Raw genomic sequence first — 25,482 nt, forward strand, 5'->3', positions numbered from 1 at the left:
TCAGTGACCAAAAGGCAAAGGTCAATGGCAGAAAGGGATGTTGCAGACTGGGTTTATTTTCTTTAGCCGCTTACCAACTAACTTATTAAAATGAAGCTATAAAACTGACGTAAGTTATTTTAACACCATCATTCCATTGACAAGGACAGTCATTTAAGTGAAGAGGCATCTTAGTCTTGAGGCCTGGAAGTGAAAAGTTTTGTAGCATGTTACAAGTCTAATTTTTATTAAAAACCTATGCTTTCATAGATTGAAGCCTATTTCATCAGATACATGGTGGAACTACTACCAAAAAAGCATTTGAAAAATGTTTCCATCATATTTACAACATTCCCGGATTAGCTCTTCTTGAGAACTCTGTGTGTTGAATCATATATTTTTTGGTATAATATCCACATGGATTTTCAGCTCCAACATATTTTCTGCATCTGTGCCTTCAGAAGAATTGTTCTAGGCAAAAGCATGGGTTGTGGGAGGGAAATACCGCATCAGAAGAGGAACCAAGTTCACATGGATCATAACATGTACCAGTACTTACTAGGAATATGAAAAGGTAATTTGTCAGAAATTGTTTGAACTAAATTAAAACTGACTATTGGAATGGTAAAGAAACCAAATTTACACATATATGTAGGGGAAGGTTTGATTAGCCTATTCTCTTTTAGTGCTTCAAGAAATGTTTAAATAAAACACACAATGCAGGTACAATACTACACCATTGTTAAACAAACTATGGTAGGGAGACAATGTTTCAGTTCACTGCTTTCTGCTGAGAAAAGAAGGATATTAAAGCATTTAAAACATACTAGTGATAACTTGCTACAAAATGTTTCTTTGGGGCAGGACAAGGTGTTTCTACCATCTGGTGTCTTCCACACTGGAGGAGTGAGGGAGCCCTTGAAGACTAAGTCCCTTTGAATTCAGTGGGGCTTACTTCTAAGTAGACATATACAGAATTGCATTGTAAACATCTTTTAATGCTGTGCAGGTCTACACTATGTGGGATTGGTTGGTTTATTGTTGTTGTTGTTGTTGTTGTTGTTCAGTCGTGTCCGACTCTTCATGACCCCATGGACCAGAGCACGCCAGGCACGCCTATCTTTCACTGCCTCCCGCAGTTTGGCCAAACTCATGCTAGTCGCTTCGAGAACACTGTCCAACCATCTCATCCTCTGTCGTCCCCTTCTCCTTCCCAACATCAGGGTCTTTTATAGGGAGTCTTCTCTTCTCATGAGATGGCTAAAGTATTGGTTGGTTTAGTTGCGGTTATTTTTATACAGGGAGCGGAACCAGTGGTAGAATGAACATCCTCATTCTGCCTAATGTGCAAACGCACAAACTTAAGGCTACTACAGCTCTAAGCTCCATAAAACATCTTCCCTAAGAGAGCATTAACAAAAAAAAAATCCTGCTCCTCTCCTTTTAAAGGGCCAATAAGCAGGGGCGTCGCTGGGGAGGGGCGGTGGGGGCGGGACGCCCCCAGTGACAGGGTGAGCAGCGGCGGGTGGGGGTGTCAAGCGGCGGCCCCTCCCGCCACTCCCACGCGCCGCTGCTCCCTCCGTCACCCCCGGAGCAGCAGCACATGGATGGGGTGCTTCTGCCGCTTTTTTTCGGCGGGGGGGGGGCGACCCGCGAGGGGGGTTGTCACCCCCTCCTCGCTGGTCACCCCCCCCGCCGAAAAAAACCGCGGGAGGGCGGGCGGGGAAAGCCTGGAAAGGAAGCAGAGCAGGCGTGTTTAAGCGCCGCTCTGCTTCTTTTTCCGCTTTCCGCCGCTTTTTTCGGCGGGGGGGGGGCCGACCAGCGAGGTGGGGGTCACCCTTGTCACTCCCTCCTCGCTGGCCACCCCCCCCCGCCGAGAAAACCGCGGGGGGGGGGCGGGGAAAGCCTGGAAAGGAAGCAGAGCAGGCGCGTTTAAGCGCCGCTCTACTTCTTTTTCCGCTTTCCGCCGCTTTTTTTCGGCGGGGGGGGCGACCAGCGAGGTGGGGGTCACCCTTGTCACTCCCTCCTCGCTGGTCACCACCCCCCCCCCGCCGAAAAAAACCGCGGGGGGGGGCGGGGAAAGCCTGGAAAGGAAGCAGAGCAGGCGCGTTTAAGCGCCGCTCTGCTTCTTTTTCCGCTTTCCGCCGCTTTTTTTTCGGCGGGGGGGGCGACCAGCGAGGTGGGGGTCACCCTTGTCACTCCCTCCTCGCTGGTCACCACCCCCCCCCCCGCCGAAAAAACCGCGGGGGGGGGGCGGGGAAAGCCTGGAAAGGAAGCAGAGCAGGCGCGTTTAAGCGCCGCTCTACTTCTTTTTCCGCTTTCCGCCGCTTTTTTCGGCGGGGGGGGGGCGACCAGCGAGGTGGGGGTCACCCGTCACCCCCTCCTCGCTGGTCACCACCACCCCCCCGCCGAAAAAAAAGCCTCGGAAAGGGGGAAATCCCCCCTTTCTGTATACACGTGCGTCGTGACGTCATGATGACGTCACGGCGCGCGCGTCGTGCCCCTCCCCCAGGGGGTGCCTCTGCGCTGCCGCCGCCCCCAGCAGCGCAGAGGCTAGCGACGCCACTGCCAATAAGTGATGGGGGCATGGGGAGCATTTTAATTGATGGTCCTCTGGCCTGCTTCCTTCCTCACAGCCCCTTCCTTGCACAATCGTTATGGCAGCTATTACTGAAAACTCACATGATTGCAATTGGTGAAGCAGCCAAGAGGAAGCAGTTTGGTAATTTTTTTGACAGCAGGTGGGGACAGAGATGAAGTCAAAGCAACATTTAGAATAGATGTTGCATGTGCTGTTACTCCCCACCCCCCACCCCATGTGCCCTCCAAGAAAGGTGGAAAGTGATCAAGCACAAACATGTGCAGTCTGGTTTCCGCTTTTGAGGTGGCTTTTTGGCCTCTTGTTATTTTCCCCTTTATTGACCCATTTTTTAAAAAAATTATTTTGTACTTCTGCCTCTTGTTGGTGGGTGGTGCCATTTTGGCTACATCAGCATCAGCACACCTTGAACAAGGGAAATAGAGGGAATGATTTCTCTGTTTATTTGGAAAGCCGTCTTTTAGCATTAGACTTCATGGTATAATATGATTCAACCTGCACTCATTTTATATTAACATAACTCAAGTTATGTAAAATCCCACAAGTTTATATAAGCAGTGAGAAAGCACTTGATCTCCATACAGATATTGTAATTGAGAAGCAGCACTGTAATTTATCTATTTTGTAACACAGAATAATATTACCAAGAACACAAAACGAAACCTTTTGTCATTCTCTTCTTATTATTAGTATCTACTGACTTTAGCAAACTAGGAAACTTTAGAAGACTTACAGTCCCTTCCAGGTTTTTCAGCTGCTGGTCAATCTCCTTAAGCCGGTTATGCTGATCTCGTTCTTCTTTCGTGTCTCTTAAAACCTTTTCACCTGGAATTGTTTCCAGCTTTCTATTTGCATAAGCCAAAGAATCCTAACAGAAGCAAATAATAATGGAATCATTGACATGCAAAGCTGAAAAAGAAAGGGAGACCATCTAGACCAATCTACTAGGGCCCCCTCCATGCTAAATGTCGCTTACAGATTAATCTGTATCAGACAGATTATAGGGTGTCATCAACAGTAGATTGTAGTAGTGACTGTTGAGCTGAATAATATGCTTAATAAAACATAGGCAGCTGAGCTCAAACAAATGAGTTGTGCTATGCATTTATGTAAAAGGGAAAATTTACAAAGGTAAATTTGACCTATGGGGAAACTCCAAATATAGCTATAAATAAGACCTTCAGAAAGATAGGGAGTGTGAACCTTGTTTCCATCCTCAGATAATAATACCCCACCTGATAGTCCTTCTCTAGTTGTGATTCTTATCTGGAAAAAATTAACATATCTGAAGAAGGGGGTGGGGAATCTACCATACCCCAAGTGATCACCAGTAGACACTTCTATCTACACCTAGGCTCTTCATAGGCTTTGCATACTGAAAAGCAGAATTCGTCAGCCAGAATATAAATTAAGAAACTGTTCCTTTTCACTATTTTCCAGAGGAGAAATGGAAATGTTGTGGTGTAATAATGATATACGTGTATGCAGGATTAATCATGCTACAATCAATACACTGTATATTAAACAGCTAAAATCCCCACATGTACTATCTTTCATGTAGCAATTCTCTGACAATTAAAGCTGTCCGTAGGCATGTTAGATTATCTGGAAAAGTAACAAAAATTACTAATGAAAATAACATACTGATAAACTGCTGGTCATTAATACATTATACTAGTGGTTTTCAACCAGTGTGCCATGGCACCCTGGGGTGCCTTGAATGATGCTTAGGGGTGCCACAGACAATACTGGCTTCTGTCCCTCTTTCCTTCCCTCCCTCCTCTGATGCCCTATCGCGTCTCAGCCTCCCAAAGGCTTGCACAGATGTTTGTTGCAGCAGCCCTGGCTACAAGTTCCCCAGGTGAATGGTGCCTCTGAGGCTGGCCAGGGGGTGCTTCCCAGGCCCCTGTGGGGCAGTGTGAGGAGCATCTCTCTTTGGGGCAGGAGGGCAGGTCAGAGACCAGGGGCGTCAGCTGTGGCTGCTTGGAAGACTCCCAAGGAGAGGGGAGAGGAGAGGAGGCTGAGGGAACACTCCACAAGGGAGGGTGTTTGAAAAGGGTATGGGGCTGCCAGCTCTGCAGGCAAGGGGTGACATAACTAGGCTCCTGAGCCCCACAGGGGTGCTGCAGAAAGAATGTACAGTGGTATCTCAGGTGACAAATGCTTCAGGTTACAGACTCCGCTAACCCAGAAATAACGCTTCAGGTTAAGAACAGTTTCAGGTTAAGAACGGACCTCCAGAACGAATTAAGTTCTTAACCTGAGGTACCACTGTAGTTGGTCAAGGGAGCCATGGACCCAAAAAGGTTGAAAACCTCTGCATTAGAGAAAGGTTTACTTTTAACAATGGGCTTTCAACTTCTATGAGCATTCCTGCATTTAATATCATCTGTACTGCATGCTGCATACCAACCACCAATTTAATTTAAATCTTTTCAATATATAATATAGCATGAGAAAATCAACTTATTTTTATCTGTTAGATTATCAGGAATGGAAACAGGAAGAAGAGACAAAGGATAGTATTATTCACCACTGGAATGAAAGTTTCTACAAAGTCCAGCTTCTTATTTTCCACCCTCCTCACTTGCTGCTATGACATCACTTACTTACTGAGCCTAAAGCAACTGAGTTAATATTTGGCAAATATGAATGATCAAAAAGTTACATTTGGCTACACATAATAAGGAACTAGATGTCTTTTTAAAAAATGCCAAAATAAAACCGTCCAGATTTTAATTAAAGCCACATACTTATGACATAAAGCAAACTTCTTCCCCAAAATATAGTGCATGTTAAGCCAAAATATCAACTGGAATTAAAAGTGGCTAGATTTAATGAACAACAGAATAGAAGCCGTTGGTAGACTTTTCTCTGTAGCACAAGTAAAGGCTCTGTCAACAGATATGCCAGTGAAGTCACTGCTTTCCACAAACCTCTAGGGAGCCACCATTCCTTTGTCAAAACAAATACTTGCTTATCTAACTAATCAGTCAGCCCTGCAAATGCCTTCTGCTAAAAATAAATGCATATATAATGGCCTACATCCTAAGAACTACAGATGGTGTCATCATGGAATGAAGCTCTCCTGCTACCACCACTACAGCACCTCTGTTCCCCCAAAAGCCAAGCCTAAAGACTGGAGGACCCTCAGAAATGGAGTGGAAAGTAGGATGTCATCTGTAGATGGAGGGAATTGCCAAAAATCACACGTCCCCTTCAGTAAGCAGAAGTGTCTTTTTGTTCAAACTAGACACCTTTTGATCCAAGCAGAATTCTGCTCTCAAAAGTACTTCTGCACAACCTGATCCTATGCAAACCCAGTGAGAATTAAGTCTAACTGCATTCAGTTGAGCTTACTCCCATGGAAATGTGCGTGGCTATTCTGTTCGCAGACATCTGGGATTTTGTTTAAGGATACCATACTATGATGGAAAATAAAACTGGACAGAGAACACAAGGAGAGAGAAAACTAATCTGTTACCCAATATTTTTGAGCTTGCTCTTCTGTTTGATAGATGTCACATTTTCTAAGCTTTGGTTGCACTGTATTTTGTTTATCTGGGGAAATGTAACCACTGCTCCAATAATTATGGTACAATTTGTGATTACACAAGTGCCATAGGCACCGATGGGCTGTAATTAAAGACTCACGGCTTCCTCGCCAAGCTCACACCATTGTAGAGTATTAAAACACTTTTTAAAAATTCTATAATGGCTGTGTATACCTCTACTGTGCAAGCCCAAATTGGAAGGCTCAGCCAGTGTCTTTTTAAGTTCCAAGAGCAGCAAGACTTATCATGCATTGAACAGCCATTTCAGAAACATTTGCTTAAATATTTTATTTTCAGGTTGTGGAGAGCCACTATTCATCCAGACCCTATAAAATAAATTGTGGACAGCATTGTGACTATTCCTGCCACCACCAGACTCTCTCCTACCCATTACTCACAGACATGATATCACTCTTCTGGCACAAGATACAAGCCTGTGAGAGTAGCACACTAATCGTTAAATGCAGTCAGGGCACCCATTTTATCATGTGGGAAAGCTCAGACTTACAGATAGCTGTCTGCTTGCACAGAGCTGGCATTAGCTCTATGTAGTTCCTTTTAAATCCTTATTTTAATCTGCTTGTTAACATCTACTACTGTAATGCAAACCATGTGGCAATGCCAGTAATGGCAGTTTTTCTGAGAGCCAAATGTCATGCCAAAAGGTTTAGCTCAACTGCCCTCAAGTCAAATGTAGCATGATGGCATCTGAAAGCACTGATTAATCACACATTCAGGATGTTTTAATGTTGTTGTTAAACAAAATACATTTAGATAAAACCATAATACCAATCAAGAACCTTTCCTGGTGCACCCACTCTGTGTTAACAAAGGGATGGGTTTCACAATAGCATTTATCAGTAGTAGTACATTCAGCTTGGAAAGCTGAGCACCAGATTCTTGAATCATATTTTAAGATAAACCCTAAACACTGGCATGTCCATTATAGTAGTATAAAACACATGCATTGTAATACATTATTATATATCATCATATATATTAGTAGCAAATTCATTATCTGAGTCTCCTTATGTAGCCAGATCAACACTACCTAGATACAAGAGATAGTATCAGCAAGCTCGGAGGAATACCAATGTTTGCAGAAATACCAAAATCATTAATAATAATAATAGGGTGAGGGACATAAGATGGGGGACAGGGATGGAGGACAAAAACAACCCAATGAAAACTGAGCTTGTTAATTATTGGAAGAAGGAAATATAAATCAACTATTGGGGGGGGGGGTCAGGGGATAGAAAAATCAATAAAATACATGAGATGGGAAACCTCCAACCCTCAGATCAAATCCTGGCCTGCCAGGAGGTAAAATTTGGCCTGCAAGGCATTAAAAAAATTTAAATAAAATATGACCACCTTTCAATCAACTGACAGCACTCTGATGGGAGGGTGACATCAGCTAATGGGCAGGGGGCATGGTTTAATTTTGTGTTGGTAGTGCATGCCAGTTCCCCTGCTGGGAGCTGGTACATGCAGCCAAAGCGGTAGGATTTTAACCCCTGTTCATCAGCTGATGGGGGCTTTTAATCCCTCATCAGCTAGTGAGTGGGGGTTAGATTTGTAGGCTTTGTCTATGCATGCCTGTTCCCCTGCTGGGAACAGGTGTGCTCAGCCAAAGCACAATGCAGGGCTATTTGAAAGTCTGGCTTCCACAGGCATCCACAGGAATAGAGAGGCTTAACCTAACCTTCAACTTCCTTCTGTTAAGGATGGAAACCATCTTCATGAAGGGATTCTGCAACACAGATTACTCGTCCTTCCACAGCAATGCCAGGACACTCTGCAGTGCCAAGTGTTCAGTATAGGGCACTCCTTAGCATTGAAACAGAACTCCTAAGTCTGCAATTCTATTGTGCACAACCCTTCTCCTTAAAAAAGAAAGGAACTCAACTGAGCTAATACTTAAGAGCTAAAACTAAATAAATAGTTAAACCAAATTAAGAGACAAGCATAACTATAATGATTTAATTAAATCTAGCATATGGGGGGGGGGAATGCTTGAGAGAGAAAGAAGGCTTTGATTATGCCAATTTCCTAAATGAAAAACAATACAATCATGGAAAAGAGTTGTGGATCCAACTTTCCTGTAACAGCCAAGATGAAATACTCCTATACAAACTTATTAAAACCATTTGTTAAGGATTAAGGACACACAAATATAGAATTCCTATATTCTTCAAATATAGTAACAAGTGGTAGGAACCAAATCTCTAAGCTGTTGATAATTACATTTTTGCACATAATGAAACATTAGCTTGGGAATTTGCTTTGAAATTATCATTAAACACAGTCCTTGGCAGACAAAAATCTGGAGCAAATAACATGAGAATAAATAACTGAAGTTCATTCCGGCTAAGTGGAAATACAAACAGATGGTTAAGTCTACAACTATTTCAGATTACTCGCCAAATCTTTAAGGGGGCCAACCACAACAAACTAGTTTTGAAGGAAGTCAATTGAAACAATTGGCCCAATTATGCATTTTATAGGTGTTGCAGCTCAGTCTGATACATGCTAGGTGTAAGCTACCATGCACTCGTATTGCTTGGTAGGTAACTAGGCACAAGTTTCATATGCAGCATAAATTATATAGAAAATTGCATTTTAGGTTTGGACCCACAATTGAGCAGCAAATAAGCTTAGTAAACATCAGAAGTATTACTACTTCCTTGTGCCAACCGACATCAAAGCAAAATAGGGCCACTGAAAAACAAGCATGCTTGAGAGATCTCTCAGTTTTGCAGAAGTACAACAAAAAGGTTGAGGGGCTCACCAAAAAGGGACACCCCCCCCAAAAAAAAATACCCATGAGGTTAAATTATGCTCAATGAGATGCCCAGAGGTCACACAATGCTGAGTGTTAGCTGGAAAAGAAAGCTAGAAAACAGGGTAGAGAGTGAATTGGCCTGCTTTAGTTCCTAAAAGCATACAGGGTGGCATCCAGCAACACAGTTATGATAGCACAGTGCTTCAGAATAGATTGGGGGTAGGGGGCTACACTGCACAGCTGAAGTCATGCTAGCATAACTGTTGAGGTGAATACCTCCCAGAAGTAGGTGTGGCTGGCTGACTAGTACTCTGAATAGAATAGCTGCTACTAGGAATGGGGGGCCAGAATATACTGCAACATTTTGTTTTGGGTCCCAGTTGTTCCACACTACTACTACTAAAATCAATTAAAATTGACTGCTATTTTTAGTACCATGACCATATACAATGCTTTACAGAGTAACATGGAGACAGGTATCTGCCAAGAAGCTTAAAATGTTGGAAGTAAGCAAGACAACAGAAGGAAGTGTGGAAACAGAGGTTAAGTGTAATAATTGATTATTGTGAGCAACTGCAGCACATACGCTTTATTTCAGTGAGGAATAGGCTTCACAGTAAAGGTTGGTTTTGAAGAAGCATTTCAAGAGAGGGCAAGAAGTGGCATCATGTAGGTGTTCTCCAAGTTTCAAACTATTAAGGGCAGCAATAATTGAGCAAGGTAGTTTAAGCGAACAGGAGACTTCTGGGAAATAAGGTCAGAAAGACAGAATAGGGCAAGGCTATGGAGAACTTTGAAAGTAAATGCAACTAGTTTGTGTTAGATGCAAAGGAAGGCATTGCAAGGAAGGATCTGAGAAGGTGCATCACATAAACCAGTTAACAAGAGAGGTAAATATGACTGCACAGTGCTGCACAGAAATGAGAAAATTCACTGCGAACAAAAACAATAATAAAGAAGATATGAAAAATAATATGAGAGAGCTAAGGAGGAAGTGTGAAAACAACCCTGTTTTGCTCAGGGATGATCCTTTTTCTTTTTTTAACCTGCCTGTAGTAGGGTGCTTTAGGACAGCCTTAACATTATAAAGAAGCAGGTAAAGGAGTACAAGTCACTTGCACCAATTCTTTCTCAATTTATTTTAAATATTTCTTAGCCACTTTCCTGTTAAAACAATATCCAAAATGAGTCTGCATTCCGATTCTTTGGAATGTATGCACTGGCCCTTAGTCATAAGATAGTATTTCTCTCAGCTTCTTGATAAATGCTTGCCAGGAAACAAAACACTGGGAGTATCGCACCATTTCACAAGTTGTCCAGTAACAACAGTTAAGTGGAGGCAGTGCTAGAAATTTCAAGATTGAGCTGCCGATTTTTTCACTCACATCTTCTTCCTATTCCTCTCTCCATGGTTGAAGATTTCCATACTTAAGATTCTCCAATTATCCTTGCCAAAGCCATCCTGAGATATCGAGGTATTGTGCAAGGTGTTTGTTAAAGATTGTTTCCATGATACTTTTAGGCCAATATTCCCAATGCAGCAAAGAAAGGTTTAAAATATGAAGACCAAAAAAAGAATACTATACAACAGTAAAGTATTCTTATTACAGTTAATTAAGATGGATGAAGGCTTCTACACAAAGTTGGTGCAGCTATATAAAAGCTAGTTATCACAATAAAGATACTATTTCTGAGAGTTAAAAAAACCAGATTGTCAGGTGCAAAAGAAAAGAGGGATTCTGCACCTTTTATATTTGTTTAGAAAGACTGGATTTCTAAAAGTTGTCCCATCCTTTTATAAAAAGCTGCACATGTTCTAATTCTCTTTTCTACACAACTCTTGAAAGACAAGGACCCTCTCCTCCTTTGCATTTGGTGGCATATTCCCTGAGGATATATGTTCCAGAGTGCCAGCTACATAAACTCTGCTGCAGTAAACACAAGAGCCTTGTGGCACTTTAAAGGCTAACCAATTTATCATGGCATGAGCTTAAGCTTCTGCGTTCACTTCAACACATGCATGAAATGTTATCTTCAGTTGACAGGGATAACCACAAATACAAAAATAAGTAGAGAGAGAAAATAAGATGATGAGACCATCATGACAAAGTAAAGTGAAGCTGCATCCAGCCAGTGTGGCTTTTCCTCTGATAATGGCCTTGTCTGTACTCCTACAGCAAATGTATTTTCCATCACTAGTTCTGAGCAGCAAAAGCATTCAACACACACAATCTATGGACAGTAATTTATGCTAAAAAGATTGGCTAATGTTTAGATTTCTGGCAAACGTTTACTTCTTCTGCAACCTAACTGTTTCACCAGAAAACATAGTTTGCACTGATATATCTAATGACAACATTGTATTTCACTGTGCAAAAATATAGTTTGATTGCACATAATGATATGAACATACTCATAAGCTATGATGGACTACAGCTCTGACAATCCTAAACACATTATGGCAAATACCTCCTATTCTGACATTGGAAGCCTACTCTGAACTGTGTTTCTTTAATTAGCCTTCTAAACTAATGTCTCCTGTTTCTCCAAAAAATAAGGCATTTTCCCATAAAACTGATCTGGCTCAATGCCCAGGAAGGATAATAATCAGTCCTGGGCCAGTGACAGCTTTGAGGTCCACAGGCTCCCTGGGAGCACAGCAGAATTAGGCTCTTGCTTTCAGGCCTATTCCAAGACATTAGAATAATATGAGGAAACTTCCTTTGATTATTGTTCTGCTGTTTTTCTGCCAAATGATGATAGTGTGTGAAAGTCAAGCACCCTAGAAGTTTGCATTAACCTTTTGTTCATTTTATACTCCCTCAGAAGTCTTACTGACCTTGATGGTTTCACAAAACAGTTTTCTGTTATATTACAAAGAGAGCATAATTTTACATAAACTTTGTATAGATGCTGCAGAGCACAATAGCTTGCAGAGATATATATAGGCATGGGAGCTAAGTGCAGAGCACTGGTTTCCAAATATGACCCGGTGCACTGCTATAGGGCTGGTTCACACAAAACGCTAAATCATTGTTTAACACTACATGCACAGCTTCAGGTGAACTAAAACTGCCTTGCTGGAAGCCTGCAGCTATGAGGTTACAGTGGACTTTAACTTAAGAATTTAAGAGCCTGCTAGACCAGGCCAATGGTCCCTCTTGTCCAGAAACCCTGTTCTCACAGTGGCCAACCAGATATCCGTGGGAAACCCACAAGCAGCACTTGAGCACAATCATGCTTCTATAATCTTAAAAGAAAGCAAGTATATGCCTTGTCACTTGCTTTTATCTTTGGGGGGGGGGGTAACTTTTGGACAGGATTCCAGAAATGCTTCCTTTTATTTCATGTTCAAATAATTCCAGTTTCTTAATTATTATTTTTTGTTTGTTTACTAGCCAAAACTGCTGTAGAGTTTAACTGTTAATGTCTACCTTCACTTCCGTTTTCTGTTGTGCTCATACTAGGTTTGGTACAAGGAAATGAGAATAAATGTTACCAACCATCATAATTTCTGTGATCACAACACAAACCTCAGCAATTGTGAGATAAGCATTTCAACCTCTTGAATTATTCTCCTGCTCAGATTGTAATCTCCTCCCTTTCACTCAATGGTCTGCTTTTACCACTCTGCTGACCTTGCTGTAGCAGCAGCAGCAGCAGCAGCAGCAGCAGCTGAATAGAGGTCTCTTCCCTCCCTTGCCCCAATTCAGATACAGCAGTGACCAAGGTGCCAGAAAAACTGAGAAATGTAAAACAACATTTCTCAGTGCTCCTGCCATAGCAGCATCAGGCACTGGGGAAGGAACAGAAAGATCCGCCCTTCACTTCAGCCCAAACAGCAGGGTGAATATGCAGGTAGATGGGTGGTAGAAAGGGGAGTTTCAGAACAGTGGGTGGGGTGGAATTGGTTTGGGAGTCTCACAAACATTTGGAAAACAGCTGGGTCTGACGGAATGTCCCAATTGGGAATGTAATGGGTTCAATATATCTTAGATTGGCTCAAGAGGGATAAGCTGATAGGGATTCAAGGAAAACAGGAAGCAATTCACTAGAATTAAAGCATCTCCAAATTCCCATGTTAAGTGGTAGCTACTGAGCATTTAAAGGTATATTCCAAGTAACACTGTACCTGATAAATCTGTTTAGAGACTATTGAACAGGAGTTCTGATCTGCAGATAAATTTCCATCAGAGATTACTAGTTTGAGTTTGGCATTGATTTCTGTGAGGTGATGGTATTCCAATGGCTCAGGTGTGTAACCTTCACCTGGTGCTAGCATTGTAGTTGCTTCTTCCTAGAAAAAGAAATAATGACTTAGTTATATAATTTGGGCATATAAACGAGGACCGAAAAAAACCCTGCCATGTTATTTTTAAGTGAAAAAGATTTTCCTCAGCACAAATAAGTGCAGATCTGATACAAAACCATGTGTGTTAAAATTTTAGTTCATCAAGCAACATCTCATAACTTTTCATAAAAATACTGATTATACGTAACTTGCATAGAGAGGGGCAGTGCTTTTTTCTAGAAAAAAGGTACTGGTACTGCTCAGCAGCAAGGGGTGGTGGAGGGGGGGCACTCTGCACCCATTCAGAGGCACGTTGCATCGCCGCTTGGGTGCCGACAAACAGGCAGACCATAAGAGGTCCACAAGTTTTGAGAACGGTTTTGCAAGGTCACCAGAAGAATGCCTATTACTGGCAGGCTAGAGGCTCTTATTCCTAAGAGTGCTTGGAAAAATACTAATTATTTTAAATTTAATTATACAGCAAAAAGGAGACAAATCCCAATATACCGGTATTAAGTAAAGGTAAAGGTAAAGGGACCCCTGACCATTAGGTCCAGTTGCAGACAACTCTGCGGTTGCAGCGCTCATCTCGCCTTACTGGCCAAGGGAACCAGCGTACAGCTTCCGGGTCATGTGGCCAGCATGACTAAGCCGCTTCTGGCGAACCAGAGCAGCACACAGAAATGCTAAGTATATTAGGTACTTATGTACAATTAAGATAAAGAAAATTATTTTCTTCTTGTAGCCACTTTTGTAGCAAAAAAAACCAAACAAACAAATCACTTTTTAACTCTCACTACCCAGTACTCAGAAAATGTCAGTGTACACTCAGGCAAAGAATTAGTGCTTGCATGTTACATATAAGCATCCACACAGATGCAAGGTTCCACTCCATGTAAAATTTTATGCCACCACTAAAAACCAAAGAAGAATCCAGCACTGCACTAATCCTCTGAAATGGAGAGTACACACTACTGTTTTGGATCAATCTGGATGCATATCTGTGTACCTTAGTGACTTGAAGTTCACTGCTCTCATCTTCAGTATCTTTCAGCAATTCTTCCAGCCTCTTCTTATCTTCCTCTGGCATAACTACTTGGTTTACTGAATCCTTGGCTAGCTGAATAAAGAAAGTAATTTGGAAGCTGGAAGCCATGGAACACTGATGATGGAATGGTGAGCTTTTAACCTCCATTATGGTATTATAGTATTTTATTATGTTTACATCTTTTACATTTCCATTATTATTATTACACTTATGAATGAAAATAAAATAAAATAAAAATAATTTAAAAAATAAAAATGAAATAAAGTCCAGCTGCTGCTAGCAAGCCACCCACTGCAATATATGATAACAAATGTGGTGGCTTATGAAGAATACTTTGAAATCTTCATGTTTTTGATAAGAAGGATATGTATTAACAAATCCATCTGAAAGGACAAATGGGTTGCAGATAATTTTATCAGGTGAAAAACTTTGCACAAATAATGGCTGACCTCAATGCTCAAACAACCTATGCCATTCACAGCACAAGCAATAGCCGAGGGCCAGAGTACACATGACTGTAGCAAGCCAGTGACAGATCAAAGGGTTATGTGGGTGGAGACTATTCAACCCAATCCTTATCTGCTGATCTATTCCCCACAAACACATGCACAGAGCTGCTTTTGATCTAGGATCATTCCTAGTCCTGCAGTGCAGTTGTGGAAAAAATTGTCTCCGTGTGCAGAATAGGACAAGAAAGGGCGAGGTATGGTAAGGGCTTCCAGGATAAGTCTACTACCATCTCATGTAATTAAGCCCTTAATGACACCACAGATCCACAATGACGTGGAATGAAGAAGGTGTGGAGAGAGAGAGTTTTTCCTCCTTCTCCCATCCAATGAAATGGAAAGGGGGAGAATCAGAGAGACAAGAAGTACATTTTAACACAGCACATAATTAAACTACAAAATTCATGTGGAACCTCCAACTTAGACAACTTGAAAAGGTGATTTGACAAATCAGTGAAAGATAAGGCTATTAATAGCTTCTAGTAACAGTAGCCATATGATACTACCAGAATCAAAGGAAATATATCTGATTATCAGTTGCTGAGGAACAACAGCAAGAGGGCTACTGCCCTGCTTCTAGGCTTCCTCAAATGATCTGGCTGGCTCCTTTGGAAAACAGGAAGCTAGACTAGGCTAAGGTTACCAGATTTTTTTCAATGAATCCAGGGACACTTTTCAACTTCAATGGATTTTGTATGGGGACTGATTTGTAAATCCGGGGACTGTCCCAGAAAACGGGGACGTCTGGTAAACTTAGACCAGGCAGGCTTTTGGCTCTTTTTAAAACAGAACTAAACCATAGGCTCTGCACTACCCACAATGTAATTTATGTGAAACTGATGTTCCAGCATCTGAACAAATTCAATACAAATCTTGTGGCAGGGGTATCTTCCACCATACCACTCACAACTTTTAGGTATAAGAATCATCGTAAGTCTTCTTTCCATTTCCTGACATCAGAAAAAAACCACAGGCATAGCATTAGAAGAGCCTGATAGTATAAAATAAACAACATGGACTCCATAAATACCAGTTCAGTAGATTCCAGTATGTTTCCCCAGCAATACGTGATTATCTGAAGTGATCAGCAATCTAGTTATCATACTTTTCCTATAAATTTCAGGCAGGCTATATATAGGATAACCTTTGTAGCAAAGTTAATCATCCATTATTAATTTCTAAATGAGTAGCATGATGAGACTTGACAAAGAGTTCTAATCCTGTGCTTTGCCATGCAGACTGTTAACACATACCTCTATGTTCTTTTTCACAAAATCAGTTTTTTTACTGCTTGTTTCACTTTTCTTAGTCATCTTTTCCATTTTCTTTATTGAGCTTCTTGTTCTATCATCACCTAAACAACATGCAATTCAGAAAAAAAATCTTAAAGTAGAACTGGGCAAATTAATAAATAAAAAACAATCAATTCATCCAATTTACCATTTCACGATCTACAGTACACAAAAATAATTCAGTATTATTCATTTTGGACTAAATTAATTTCAGTAACCTTTCAAAATATGGCTAACAAAATTAGATGGATTTCAGTACAAAGTCCTTTGTTACAGTCATGCACAAAAAATTTTAAGCAACTAACTATAGCCTAATCCAGCAGTTCCTAAGCTTTTTAGGGCCACCACCCCCTTATCCTCATTGCTCCTTCCTATCCTACCCTATAAAAAGCATTTCTTATAATAGTGGTTTGCACGACTCACTAAGGAAGATAACACAATAAAATTCAAAACAGTAACAATTTAATTGCACATTTATGCAAAACCCAATTAAAACTATTTAGTTTAAAATTAATTCAACAAAACTAATGAACTTGATCCAGCGATATTTATCTGATAATCATTTACACCTCCAGTGTCCCATGCCACCTTCTTGCCTCTTTGTGTCCCCATTGGTAATTCCACCACTTCGGGAACCACTGGTCTCATCCTACCTATGTCTGAAGTTACTCCCATTATTTGAAGAGGCCTACCCTTAGAATAAATCTGCTCAGGACAATGACTGCCATTATACTTCAAGTATACTTCCTGCAAACAAGAAGGTGGTCTGCAACCACTAAGAGAAAAGACTTATGATTATGTAGTAATTCAAACCTGTAAAATTGTATTATGCCACATAATACAATTTTACAGGTTGTAAAATTGTATTATGTTGTATTATGTATTATTGGCAGGGGGTTGGACTGGATGGCCCTTGTGGTCTCTTCCAACTCTATGATTCTATATTTCTGAATGTGCTATAAACTTATATTTACTTCTTTAAACATTGCCTTTCTGCCAAAGCACTCAACTCTAATAGCACTGCCTTTCTCATCATTCAGAAGGAAATGTAGTTAAAGGCACTACAAATATGATGTAGTAATTGCCTCAAAACCTTAGGTGATACAAATCCAAAACTGTACTACATATCCGGGTAGGCTGCTTTGACACACAGTCTTGCAGCCCAGAATTCTAACTATAGTGTTATATCTTCATTTGTTTATAATGGTTTGTTTGTCAACCACAGGTCCCCAAGTTCATCATAACGGGAAACTTTCTTCTGTCCAAAAGCAAAAGTGATATGTTTAACCTCCTCACACCTACAAACAAGTAGAGAAGAGATGGGAGCACTTGAGTCTAAGATGCATGCAGGATCATTCTTGTAACAGGACAATATGGTTACCCATTATGTCTAAACCAGTATCCCCAGGCAAAAGGCAGAATTGTCACTGGATCTATGGAACAAAGGTAAACTGATATAACTTGTACCTTGCTTGGTTTGTCTACTATTATTCCCATAATTTTCTGGATGAATCTGTGTGTGAAATACGCTAACAAACATTTCATCTTCTTCAGCAGCAGGAGAGTCTGTTAATAAAATGTGGCATTAAATAAGTGATAATTATTTACATTTCAAAACAAAAAGATTAACAGTCACATATTCACCAGTACCTGTGACAAGTATATCAACTTAATATTTGTAAGAATGGAAGCCTGTAAAGTTTCATATTGATGATTGGCTTTGGAGTTGGCTTCAACAACCAGACCACTGATAGTGTGGTGTGGGATCAAGGAGACACCTACATTAGGACTGAGCATCATTTCTTTCTCTCAGCAGAATATACAATTATCTAGTTTTCACAGAAAGGAATGCCATTGTGCCACCTCCCCCACTCCCTAAAATTATCATTTCAGAACCTGGAAATATAATTAAATGACTTCTTCTATACTGTATACTCCTCATTCTCCAAGGCTGGCCATGTGCTTTGAGCTATGCATTACTTTCTGTAAATATGAAGATTTCTACTCCTTCAGCTATGATCTGATATAGTTGTCTAGTACAGATGGAAATGCCCTAACATCCCATCTGCTCACTGAAAGAAGGGAGCCATATAGATTAAAGATATTTACAGTAACGGCACAGTCAAGCAATGGCTATATTATCCAGATGCTCATAATTGCTGTATTTCCACTTCCAACAGTCAAGACACATAGGGTCATACTAGTGCTATATGCCTGCTTTAGTTAGGGAATGTTGCAGGGCTAATTCAGGAGTGTGAGAAGGTACATTTTGGATGATTCCTGTGGCACATAAAATTACATTTTCACAAAACTGAGTAGCAATGAATAAGAGACAAGACAATTTTTAGTCTAATTCTTTTAAAAGGAGACAGAGAAATTCAGTGAAAAAATATAAATAGAGATTACAAGTACAAAGAGATACAAATACCAATTCCTTTACCCAATTGGCATAGGATAAAGAGTCAAGAAGAAGAAGAAGAAGAAGAGTTTGGATTTGATATCCCGCTTTTTACTACCCGAAGGAGTCTCAAAGCGGCTAACATTCTCCTTTCCCTTCCTCCCCCACAACAAACACTCTGTGAGGTGAGTGGGGCTGAGAGACTTCAGAGAAGTGTGACTAGCCCAAGGTCACCCAGCAGCTGCATGTGGAGGAGTGCAGACACGAACCCGGTTCCCCAGATTACGAGTCTGCCGCTCCTAACCACTACACCAAACTGGCTCTCAAGTCAAGTCACACAATGCAACTGATGTGTTAAGAATGGACCCACAGGCGTAGCTGGGGGGGGGGCAGGAAAAGGCAGCTGCCTTTCCCAATCAATAAAAATACAGTGGGACCTCTACTCATGTACGGAATCTGTTCCGGAGGTCTGTTTGTGAGTCGATCCAGGTCGCTGGGAGAAGTGCCATTCTGCACATGCACATTCGGCGGCGGCACCATTCTGCGCATGTGCAGACGGCAGAAGCCACTTCTGCACGTGCGCAAATCACGACAAACCAGGTATTTACTTCCGGGTTTGCCATGGTCTTGAGTCGGATTGTTAGCAAGTAGGGGCGGTGGTAAGTCGAGGTTGTACTGTACATTGCTAACCGAGGTTCTGCCCCTCCTAACAAAAGACCTGCCCCCCACAACAAAGGCCTGCTCCCCTAACAAAAATCCTGGCTATGCCCATGAATGGACCCATGAACAAACTTGCATTTGGTGAAATGGGTATCCTCACCTACATTTACAGTAGGCTGAGCAGTAGCACAATACAGTGGTACCTTGGTGTATGAACATAATCCGTTCCGGAAGTCTGTTCTTAAACCAAAGTGTTCTTAAACCAAGGCGTGCTTTCCCATAGCAGTGGTGGACTCAATTTACAAATGGAACGCACTCAACAGGAAGCAAAACATGTTCTTATTCCAAGGCAAAGTTCACAAACCAAAACACCTACTTCTGGGTTTGCAGCGTTCTTAATCCAAGTTGTTCATAAACTAAGCTGTTATTAAACCAAGGTACCACTGTATATTCAGCCAGCTGAATAAATGGAGCAGCAGCAACACAACCATTTCACTATGTCATGCACTTTGCACAGAGCAAGTTTGATTATTTATCCACAAATGCTGTCAGAACAGTTTGGTGAAGAAATTTATCTTTTCATTGTCTGAAACTAGCTAGTGCTCATAAAGCTCTCAAACGTCAGCCAAGAATCAGCCAGAAACTATAATGTAAATGTGTTGAAATAACAGCCCTCCTCTGGCAACTCTACAGAACATGCAGAGCAAGAACCACAAGACAGACAATGACATGAATAATACAAGCCAGCTTGAGTAGATAGAGTGCCTTTTAGTCAAGTAGACTACACAATACAGTCTTTTATTTTAATTCGGGGACTGCAGATGTATAGGATATTTCAGAAAGACTGAAATATATTTAATTGCCATGTTAGTCTGTTGCAGCAAAAACAACAACGTCATGTGGCACCTTAAAGACTACTGTTTTGAATTACCACTGTTAATTGGGAAATTATCACTGCCTCTGTACTTTCTGCATTTCCCTATAATCCCTAGTGGACAGTCAACTGCAAAATTAATTTCAGAAGCTCACCTTTCATAGTGCCAAGACTGATTAAATGCTAACCTCTTCAAGAGCTAATTAGTGAATTACATTCCAACCTTTATTTTCAAATAAATTAAGCTATTTTGCAAAATTCAGACAGAATGGGCCTGACTGTAGATATGCAGTACAAATGCCTCGGGCAAGGAGGATCCTAAACTATTTAAACTATGCATAGTTCTGTTGGCCAATATCAATGAAAAACATGATCTCTACAGCGAAAGGTATCTTTGTAAAGTAAAAAGTGGGGGTGGGGTTCTTCGGTTTTAGCACCTGGGCAAACCATTTCTCCTTACTTTAAAAAGTAATAATAATGAAAGTTTCAGCAAGCATGTTCCATTGTCAAATACTGCCATCTGATGGTAACGTAGTGGGTTTGCACCAATTTAAAGCACCACACATGAGGTCTTAAATGTAATTCAAAAAGTTTACGTACAAGTATGTCATTTGTGGATTTGTTAAGCTAGGCAAGGCTGTCTAATTATTATCTACATACATTGCCTAAACAATAGTGACACTGTTAAAGCGGAGAACAACACGGTTAACATTCTCTGATTTGATACTTACCAGGCATTTCCGGTGACGGTGTGCTCAAAGCTAAAAATCTGCTGGTGTTTTCTGCTTCTTCGGTAACCACGGAAGAACTTCGAGATGTCATAGACTGTATGTGGACAATAAATAAATAAATATTTATATACTGCAGGCCAGAAAAAAAGATAGACCGGAAGATCCCACAGCTGTGGCAACTTTCTTGCTCATGACAGTGACAAATAGTATAGTGAGGAATAGCCACCCTCCCAACACACTCATCTCTGCAGATTACCCTGGTGGGGCTGGGGCAGAGTAGGGATGGGACAGGTTGGCATTGTGCAGATGTACTGGCTAAGTCAAACTGAATGCTCATGCCAGTGTATCCGCACAGCCCTGACCTCACCCCTGACCTGCCCCATCCAGCTGCAGTGACATGAGTGTTGAGAGGGCGGCTCTGCAGCTCCACCTGGTAACCCTGGCCACCACGGATCTCCGAAATGCATGTTAGTAACACTGTTTTAAAGGTATGACTAAGTACCGAGTAGGGACGCAGGTGGCGCTATGGTCTAAACCACTGAGCCTAGGGCTTGCCGATCAGAAGGTCGGCGGTTTGAATTCCCGCAACGGGGTGAGCTCCCATTGTTTGGTCCCAGCTCCTGCCAACCTAGCAGTTCGAAAGCACGTCAAAGTGCAAGTAGATAAATAGGCACCACTCCAGCGGGAAGGTAAATGGCATTTCCGTGCGCTGCTCTGGTTCACTAGAAGTGACTTAGTCATGCTGGCCACATGACCCGGAAGCTGTCTGCAGACGAACGCCGGCTCCCTCAGCCTATAGAGTAAGATGAGCGCTGCAATCCCAGAGTCGTCCGTGACTGGACCTTACGGTCAGGGGTACCTTTATCTTTACCTTTAAGTACCGAGTAGCACATGCTTTTGTGAATACTACATTAGGGTAGCACTTTTCATAAGAGCAAGAAAGACTTGAACAGTTTTCCCACACATATAAGGTCAGCATCTGATTTTCTTAAGACAATGAGTAATTTAAATTTGAGTGAAATGCATAGTTTTAAATAATGCTAGTTTACGTAAATGTTTGCTCACAGTATTTTGAACTTAAATTGTATGTTTCTAACCAGAAATATTTTTTGTAACATAGTTTTTATTCATTTTCATCTTTAAACTGTTTAACATGGTTGCTTTGCGATAGATATTTGTTTACATGATTAGAGCATATAACGTGCAACAATTACATTAAATTAAATTAAAAATGAAACTATGAACACTCAGATAAACACTTCTGAATATATTAACAAAGTTATTTCAAAGTGCATATATCAAAATTATTACAATTATTTCTAACCTGAAAATCTTCCCACAGTTTAGTTCTCATTTCCCTGCCTTGTTTTTTAATTGCCCTTTCTTGAGATTGTTTGTTGGCCAATATCTGGTCCAACCTTTCCATCTTCTTTATAGCTTTCAGGATGCGAGGATCTACATCTTTCTCCTTGGAGTCTTGCAGGCATGCAGAACTGACTGTCACTTAAAAATTAAACATATTAACAATAGTTCTTATAAACTGCATTTCAAGTAGCATTTCAAACTGCATATTAAAAGCAGAGATCTCTGGTAACAGGACAGAAAAAAGATATCTGCCTCATAGTTAGATAGAGGGTGCTATCTTTTTCTCCATACAATTCACCTGTAATGTATTGCCACTTCTAGGGGCTATTAATTCAAAAGTTTTGAACAAATGCTTTAAGTACTGTACCACGTTTTCTTTTTTCACAATAATTTTTATTAATTTTAATAGAAATCCAATAATAGCTACATTATCACAAACCAAATTACAACCCAATTTAAAAAACACAGAGAGCCAATCATTCATAAACCGAATTAAACAATTTAAGGTGACTTCCCATGCACTGGGTATAAGGATACAAAGTTCTTATTTCTTCTTGCTTTTTTGCAACAGTTCAGATGTTAATCCTTTGTTTAGCAGCTACTGGTTTCTTGGCTTTCAATCGTAGTTACAAATCTATTAGCTTTTGTTTCTGCAAAAGGAGTTTGTATCCAATACGTTTCCTGTGTGAGATATTAATTTTCCTTCTATTTCTTCATTAAGTACCACATTTTCTAGCTGCTGCAAAACTTTTGTTTTGTTTTTAAAGAAAAAAGAACCATTAGACCATCTCATGTTTAAAAAAGGAGGACTAGCAAATCACACTCAGAAACGTTTGAAAACCTGAGATCGATCTAATCTGTATGTATACATTCTGATTCAGGCATAGTCTGTTGCTACAAATTGGGGAGCAATCGAAAATCCTCCCTATCCTTATTTAGAACAGTGAAAACACAGCAACAGAGTTTTCAATATATGCTTGATGTAAACAGCTTTAAGGTCTTTACAGTTAATTTATATATAAATTTTGTGCAGAAGCCTCTGGGAATACAGATTTTGCCATAGAGCCACCCTTAATAATGAACCAATTCCTATGCCCCACAAATAACCCAGAGATGCATTTTTAATAAAAGCACACATTCTACTCATGTAAAAACACCAGGCGGGCCCCACAAACAACCCAGAGATGCATTTTAAATAAAAGGGCACATTCTACTCATGTAAAAACACACTGATTCCCAGGCCGTCCATGGGCCGCATTTAGAAGGCGATTGGACTGGATCCGGCTCCTGGGCCTTAGTTTGCCTACCCATGAACTATGATAACAAATGCCGGAACAGAACTAAAATCTAGACTTTAGTCTCTAGTAGGGTTGCTAACACTTTTGCTAGCCTTGATCCTCTGCCTCTCACAGCAGTTTGACAAGAAGAAATTTTATACTTTCTCCCCACCATTGTATCTCCATTCCCTTTCTAAATTCCTGTGCATCCGGTTTCTGAAAGCATAGCAGCAGAGGCTGACAAAGTTGGCAACATTAGATGTTGTTCTACAAAAATAAATCATTACAATAGGGGGTCTTGTTGGACTCCCAACTCCCATCAACCCTGGCCAATGTGGCCAATGGACAGGGGTGATGGGAGTTGTGTTCCAACCACAAATTCCCCAGAATTACTACTTGTTTGATATGGAAATAAAGTCACCCCAAGTTCTCTTTATCCACTACTTATTTGTGACACTGAATAAACAATGTCATGCACAACAGCATGTCTTCTCCAGGTTCAACTATAGGCGAAATGTTGGGAATACCTTTTGCTAATCTGGCTAGTTCATTCTGAGGAGCACTGCTGCAACAAGACCATCTGTTTTCAGCACAGTCATCTTCAGAATCTGCTGAGCTCGAGGAATATTCTGAAAAATGGAAGTCATGCATGAAATTAGCAGCACCTTTAGATTTGAATCAACAGTGAAATCATCATTACTACAAACTAAGAAACAACTTGGAACAGTACACAAGTACATGGAGAAACTTCTGTCAAATATCTGTGTAGCTTTAAACAACTTTTAACAGTACAGTGGTGCCCCGCTAGACGAAAAACTCGCTAGACGAAGGCATTCGTCTAGCGGGAGGCTGCCCTGCTAGACGAAAAAGTCTATGGGGCTGCCTCACAAGACGAAAATTTTCCGTCTTTTTTTTTCGTCTAGCGAAAGCGCGGCTGTCATTGCCGCTTCGCTAGACGAAAAACCCGCTAGACGAAAATTTTCGCAGAACGAATTATTTTCGTCTAGCGGGGCACCACTGTACTACTTACATACTGATTGTTAACTACCTCACCATATTAAATTAATATATTTTGTAGCTCACAGGAGAGTGGTGTTGCCACCCTTTTCTGGAACAACATGTTATCTAAATGGGTGCTAGACAGGCAGAAATTTAACAGGCAAAGCTTCTCCGGCATGAATATACTATGGTGATAAAACATACGGTAATCATCTACTTCATTTCTGTCTGTAATGCAGCAATTGAAGGCCTACACAATCATGTTAGGAAACAAGCAATACATCTCCATCTCCAATGAAGAAGAGGCATTAGCTTGACCACCAAACCCTCTGGAGCTTGGTGCACAAATTATTTTTAAAATATTCCATTACAGAAACTATCCAAGCTAGGGCTGTGTACCAGATCTGGCGTAGTCCCAAGCCAAACTGTTGTTGTTTTTTAATTAAAAATTCATAAGCTTTTCCAATTACAAGCACAAATCATTACATGATTAAACTTTTCATACTCCCCCCTCTCCCACCAAGGGGAGCGAAATATCCAAACCCCCCTTTCACAGGAGTACACCAAATCATTCCACATTTAACCTCATATTATACTAAAATCATTGCTCAAGCCCAGCCCCTTTCCTGGGCCAGGTATTCATACATCCAACAAATTCATCTTTTAAACAGACTTCCCCAGATCCCCCCTGTTGACTTCAAAGTAAGTCCCAAGCCAAACTGGACCCATATGGAGGGACTCAGGTATTGGATGAGTCACGTTCAGACAGCCACAGATAGTTACAGGTCAGGTTGGCTGGCCCAGAGTGATCTATGGCTGTTAGGGGGCTGTGCATCAGGCAGAAAGGATTGCTAGGCGGGACAGGAAAACTCTCTACACCCTCTGCCCTGTAGGATCACCCCCTCTGCTCAACAACTTTTGAGCAGAGGGTGCAATCTGGGGGGAGTGTGCACAAAACCAATGACTGTATGTCTCAATCAGTTCCAACATTCACTGCGCTTTTGCCCAGTATTTTGCATTTCACTGATGTCTGTGACAAAATTCAATATAAAATAGGGCTCTAATCCCAGGGGCTCATGCTGTAAGACAAATATTTTACAGGAAAAGAGATTCCAACTAAACAT

General features: G+C 41.0%; 1 protein-coding gene across 1 annotated transcript in view; it reads right to left on the bottom strand.

The window, feature by feature from the left end:
* Positions 1-25,482, bottom strand: part of FSIP1 (fibrous sheath interacting protein 1) — a 67,937-nt gene that overhangs the window by 37,536 nt on the left and 4,919 nt on the right. Inside the window, exons 4-11 of the mRNA XM_033144975.1 lie at positions 23,887-23,988; positions 22,042-22,220; positions 20,718-20,811; positions 17,522-17,620; positions 16,016-16,116; positions 14,218-14,328; positions 13,050-13,214; positions 3,312-3,446 (exon numbers count right to left, since the gene is read on the bottom strand). Coding sequence (XP_033000866.1) covers positions 3,312-3,446; positions 13,050-13,214; positions 14,218-14,328; positions 16,016-16,116; positions 17,522-17,620; positions 20,718-20,811; positions 22,042-22,220; positions 23,887-23,988 — 986 coding nt within the window. The remainder of the gene's footprint in view (positions 1-3,311; positions 3,447-13,049; positions 13,215-14,217; positions 14,329-16,015; positions 16,117-17,521; positions 17,621-20,717; positions 20,812-22,041; positions 22,221-23,886; positions 23,989-25,482) is intronic.

The sequence above is a fragment of the Lacerta agilis genome, chromosome 1 (assembly GCF_009819535.1).
Source record: "Lacerta agilis isolate rLacAgi1 chromosome 1, rLacAgi1.pri, whole genome shotgun sequence".
NCBI classification, from domain to species: Eukaryota; Metazoa; Chordata; class Lepidosauria; order Squamata; family Lacertidae; genus Lacerta; species Lacerta agilis.